General features: G+C 38.0%; 1 protein-coding gene across 1 annotated transcript; it reads right to left on the reverse strand.

The window, feature by feature from the left end:
• Positions 1 to 385: 385 nt before the first annotated feature.
• Positions 386 to 5,404, reverse strand: c2h16orf89 (chromosome 2 C16orf89 homolog). The gene is made up of 8 exons (XM_041974548.1): positions 5,142 to 5,404; positions 3,486 to 3,638; positions 3,134 to 3,284; positions 2,854 to 2,971; positions 2,427 to 2,589; positions 1,784 to 1,888; positions 1,128 to 1,217; positions 386 to 680 (listed from the first exon to the last, which is right to left on the reverse strand). The coding sequence occupies exons 1-8, from the start codon at positions 5,320 to 5,322 to the stop codon at positions 577 to 579; spliced, it is 1,065 nt and encodes a 354-aa protein (XP_041830482.1). The 5' UTR covers positions 5,323 to 5,404; the 3' UTR covers positions 386 to 576.
• Between the last annotated feature and the right edge of the window lie 776 nt (positions 5,405 to 6,180).

Here is a 6,180-nt window from a genome sequence, read left to right on the forward strand (position 1 = left end):
AAAAAGTATAAATGCGTAAATAGTTTCTGTTGTGTGTTTGTTTCCATGTCAATATTTTTTCTCCTCAAAGCCAAGAATTGAGAGAATAATGTGCAGATGAGAAAAGGTTTGGTCACTGTTGATCTGTGTGTTATTTCTACAAAGTTCTGTTAGTAATAAATTCTGTTTTCTTCTTCTGGTCGGCTTTTATGCTGCTATATCTATTGATACATTCATTTTCCATCATTTTATCCTCATAATCTGACAGCTGAGGCTGTCCTGAAAACATCATGTCTGCATGCTGACTGGATTAAAAGCTTCAGCTTCTACATTTTATATATATATATATATATATATGTATATGTATATATATATATATATATATATATATATATATATATATATATATAAATCAAATGAAAAACAGGCAGGCTAAAAATAGTGAAAGATTACTTGGAGTTTTAAGGGTTAAAATGAGACCTCATGGAGAATGTTATTAATGTTATAAGCTCAGTTTGCTCCTACATGTTTGTTCATGTAACACGTTGAGAGTCAGTCTCCGTGAGCGAGGAACATCTCTTTTTACATTTGGGTACTTCAGGACAGTGGCCTCTTCGTTATGTCCTGCTCTGTCAGGTAATAGTTCAGGTATCCTCCCAGAGCGCCGACTGCCACTGCTGTCATGTGACTGGAACAGCCGTCTGTCAGACCAGAGACACATCAGAGTTCAGGTGAACATGTCGGTGGCACAAAAACAAAAGTCAGTCCATGGGAGTGACTGCATTAAGATCATTAGAAAGGTCAATCAGGTTCATGCAATAGCACACAGTACATACATGAACATTATTCCTGTGTATTTGATTATTTATCCATTTGGTTTGCATTTTGTTGAAAGGCCAAATAAAGACTTCAGATTAAGAATAAAAAATTTTCTGCTTATTCTTGGCACAGACATGAAGGGGTTAAAAACCTCATTTCAACATGAAATTTCGGAGACACATTAAAAGAAACTCTTTCTGATGATGGTCAGGTCTGAGTCTGGAAGTCCCGAAGCTGAAACACGACCACATGTAAAGTATTTCTGGCTGTGAAGGTTAAAGATCTGCTGCTGTGAATCTGTTATGTAACGAGGGAAAAGACAAATTGACCTGGAAGTATCTTCTCCCTCCTCTTCACTCTCCTGTGAGGCTGCAGCTGTTCTAGCAGCTCGTCTCCAATGATCTGAGAAATGATGCTCTCTGAGGACACAAACAACATGATCCATGAAAAACACACCACACACACTCGTTAGTTACCTGATTAATGTGATCCAAATCACAATAATTACACAACATAAATGCATTAATGGCTGTCAGAAGTGGAGTTTAGAAATAATCAGTTATTTTATTTATAAGAACAAAATTAAGCAAAAAGTGTTTTTGAATCAATTATATTCTTTGGAATTAATCATAAAATTATGATTAATTACAATGAATATATATATAGTATATTTTTATAGCACTCTTAACATTTTGTTAATATTTAATGTGATGAAAGTGAGTTAAAACATATTTTTATAGCATTGTTTTAGGCACTGAACATTTTTTGCACTGAGGATAAAAGGTGTGTTTTCTGTAATGGTGCACAAGGGTTTTAAAAAAAAAAGACCTTATTGTTTTCATTTTTGGGATTTATTGTCTTGGAATCTATTACCTGGGAAACAAAGTTGTGACCGTGACATAATGAGCTACTCAGTATATCTGCAGGTTGTGTTGCATCTATTTAAGACTAATGTCTTAAATAATTTGTTGTGGCTGATACTCACTGTCCCTCCCAAAGCAGCCGACCTCCTCATCCTGCAGCCTGAGGATGTGCTGAAGCCAGTCAGCTTTGTGGAAGTCGGAGAAACCGGCCAATCCGCAAATGAGGACTGTCAAGAAAAGAGAAGGAGAGGGGTTTTTTGTTTCTCTTTTTTTCTGGTGGAGAAAAACAGAGTGGATCAATAACTTTGTAAATATGGTAATGTTTGTCTATATTTCTTGTTTTGTGAGACACTTCACAGCTTAGAAAGAAACCAGATTTTAAAACAACATATCATCCACTCAATTCAATTTTTTTTTATTTTATTCTGTGGATACACCAACTATTTCATGACATTTTGGGACATTTGAGCTGATAACTATATGGTTAAATTATAATAATCAGCTTTTAATAAAAGTATGAATATAAATACAAAAGAAGCTTTCTTTCAGGAAATATACTAAATGCATGCAGTTTCACTTTAGCAGCCATTTCTTAAACAATACTCTAATTATGTAAGAGTTAAACTGTACATAAAAAATGGACATAGTTGCTCATTGTCTCCAAACAAGATCACCTCCAACCAAATACTAAACTCAAACCACACCCACCTTTTATATCCAGTCTATGGTCTAAACCTACCTGAAAACAAGAACAAGCACACTCACTGTTTTCAATGAAGATGTCGACTGTTTGTTCGGTTAAACCATCTCTAACAATGTCCTGGTTGGTCTTCATCATGTTGGAACAGAAGATCTTCTGGTAGTTCTCTTCAGTCATGTTTGCCCTGGATGCTCGTGTGTCGCCTTTCAGCAGGTTGTTGCAGCCTCTCTGAGATGGAAATACAACCAATCAGCCTCTCAAGAGGATCCTCCCATAATCTTTGGGTACAATGATGCAGATTTTTTAAGTCCCCACTTATTTAAACAACAATGGGCATTATTGCATGTGATTTTTCATCTGAGGGTTTAGTTCGTAGCTCCCGAGTTTGTAGGTATGAATATTACACCAAGCCATAATAATCCATGATGATTTGTTCCTGTGGAGGCAGTTTCTGCAGATTTTGTCTGGTTTGAGTGTGTTTTGGCATCTCACCATTCTTCCGATCATGAAGTAGAGCAGCTGGTGGGACAGGGAGTAGTGTGGACAACCGAAACGAGTCATGGTGTCCCGACAGGGTTTTGTGACGATGCATGGCGTCCCGTTCATCTTCCTGTCCAAACATAAATAAGAAAAATGAGTCACATATTGCAGTTTTATACCCCACTGTTCATATACCTCTCAGGCTGCATCCTGAACCTCTAACTGTAAGCAGCCTGATGGATAAAGGCAGGGTGACCTGCAGAGGCCAGTGTGGACCGGCTGTGGTTCGTACCAGGTTCCCAGCAGCAGCGTCAGACACTTGTCGCTGAGCTGCTCATCGTAACACTCGCTGGTCATGGTGGAGGGATAAACCAGGCTGGGATCTGTGGAGCACCAGCCCTGAGGAATCAGCCAGAACGTCCAGGTCAGCAGAGGCTCAAACTCTGGAAGGAACATTTGATTGGAAAAAGCATCAGAACCTCAGACTCCACCTAAAAAATTACCAATAAAACTAAGTTATTATAAACTATTATTTTGTTTGTTTTGGTGGCTGCAACCACCTGCAACACACCAAAGCGTCATCCAGCAGGAACAGTCCCTGGTCTGAAGTCTTTCTCATGGGAAGTTACGTCTGGATGTCTCACCTCTGTAGTATTTTGGGTCGTTCTGCTTCAGGGCAGAGACAGCCTTGTCCAGACTTTGGTCAAGACGTTTGACCAGAGCGACTGTGGAGGTTCTCTGAGCCCAGCTGACCGGGTCGGTGTGAGGCCACGTCCGAATCGCTTCCTTCAGCTCAGCTGAGACAAAACAAGCAGCAGGAAACGGTGAAAACACGTTCAGGATGCCCAGACGTTGAGGTGTGAAGCATTCATTATTAAATAGCCATTTTTACCACCTGTCCCACCAAATAAACACAGTTTGGAGACATTAAATCTACTTGATTCTTGAAACTAACAAATTAAAACTGTTAGCATTTTATGGCTTTTTTGGTGTCAGAAAAACATGCGCATCATCAGATATATTTCTAAATGACAACACTTTCTGCTCATTATTAATCATCATCGCTCGACTCATCATAACTTATTGAGTCTGCGGGAGATGAATGAGTCCCTCAGCATCAAAATGTGATCATTTGCTTTTATGAAGAGTTCAATCAAAGTAAAACAGAGTAAAGAGTTCATGTTTGTCTAAAACAGAAAACAAGAACAGAACAGCCTCCTTCTCCTCCAGCCAATCACAGATCTGAAATTAGATGCTTCATCATTCACTTATATTAACAGGTTTGTGATTTCTACACACTGTAAATGACTAAAGTTTTTGTAGTTTATTATGATGGTGGTTAATTTTTATTTTGTTTATTTAATGTTTGGTAGTATTGTTAAATAATTTATTAAGATTTTACATTCTGGTTTGACGGTGATTAGATGAAACTGTGGCTGTTATTGAATTGGAACTGTAAGAGCATTAAAACTTGTGCATCATGATGAACATTTTGTCCATCCAAATACATTTTATCTCTCAGTCTGACCACAATTGTTGGTTGTTATGGCATAATTCTTCATAAGAAACTCTCTTCACAAGTTTTATTATTCATCTTTTAATTCAGCTAATGGTATTTTATGCTCAGGCCCCTAATGAGGCTGATTGTAGTAGTGAGCAATAAACATAATAAATTTCACGATTTTTCCAGAAAATAAATCCAAACATCACAGAATGCATAATTATATGTAGTAATAGCTGTTAAAATTAAAAAGGGGTTTAATATGATTTAATGGGACACCTTTGTCATAAAAAGTGAGAACAAAAACAGTAACGTCAAGATATTAAACTGGCTATTAAAGGGTTAAAATCCCCTTAATTATGTTAGTATTTTGTGGTATTAAGCAGGGCTGAAGTTTTGCCCATAAATTAATGCTGAAAAAATATTAGCGGGTGTGAGATTTTATTTGGGGTTGGGGGGGGGGGGTGTTGTGCTGAATGTGTCCAAAAGCTAGCAGCAGCCCTGTAAATTCACATTTAATTTATGATGCAATTTCCCATTAAAACATGAGATTATGCATCCTAGTTTAAATTAAAGATGGGTTATCTAAATTTATAATGAAAAAATAACACGGTGGGAAGCAGTGCATATGACTTATCGGATGTTTTCAAACTATTTCAAGTGTCAGTGACACATTCATCTGAGCTGCTCGCTGTCCATCACTGCTTTTCCTTCAGTAAAGTCTGAACTGATGAAAATAAACCATGTTTTCCGCAGTTGGAGGGACGCCTCTGCTCCCAGACAGGATGTGCGGACCTACCCTGCAGCATGACGAAGCCCACCGCCCCGTCCAGGTTGATGTGCTCGTGTTGCCGCTCCAAGAAGGACACTCCGTGGGAGAGGCTGCTCAGGATGTCATCAATCACCTCCGCCCGCGACCCGCACGCCGCTGCGGCGAACAGAGCCAGCGCCGCGGCCAGCCGGAGCCTCGCTGCCCGCATCCTTACTGCAGTCGGAGGATCCCAGACTGGGGGCTCCGGGACGGACAGACAGACAACACACAGCAGCTGGAAGGACAGACTGACCGCCCTTTAACAAGGGAGGACCAGCTATGACGTCAGGGGGACCATCATCACGACGTATTAGAAAATTATAAACATATTTCTAATAAACTCATTAATAGCATCTATACACACCGACCTGCAGTCCCCCAAACCCTGAAATAAAGCCAAACCTGCTTAAACAGGAGTCCATTTTAATTTAACTTTTTAGATAAAATAAAACTTAATAGAATACTACATAATTAGCTGCGCTGTGTTTAAGACCATAATGTCAAAAATAATAATTCCATTAATTCATCTGCACAAGAAAACTGTCTATTTTAAGAAATTCTTATATCAATGTAATTGCAGTTTAGCCTGAAATTTCTCAGGATTCATATGCAGTATAAACGTGAATTTAATTGGGAAATAATTGTTATAATCTATCAATATATATATAATATAATATAATAATATAATATTATATAATATAATATAGATGAGCTGTGTAGTTATACAGTTAAAAAGCACATTATTAAAATGGTCTAGTCCTGTTGACCACTTAAAGTGTTTTTACACTTCAAGTTGTATTCACCCATTCACACACACACTCATACAGTTCTTACTTTATCTATGCAGTGCCTTTTACCTGTCAAACAGACATTTGCACACAGATGAACACTTGGCACCTACTTCTACTACATTTGCTTTAGGTTGTTTTTCTGGAGACACGTCAGCAGAGTATTTTTTTACTAAAAAAAAGATAATACTTTAAATAGATTTTCAAAAGATTATATTTTAAATACATCAAGCTAGATT

The sequence above is a fragment of the Melanotaenia boesemani genome, chromosome 2 (genome assembly GCF_017639745.1).
Source record: "Melanotaenia boesemani isolate fMelBoe1 chromosome 2, fMelBoe1.pri, whole genome shotgun sequence".
Lineage (NCBI taxonomy): Eukaryota > Metazoa > Chordata > Actinopteri > Atheriniformes > Melanotaeniidae > Melanotaenia > Melanotaenia boesemani.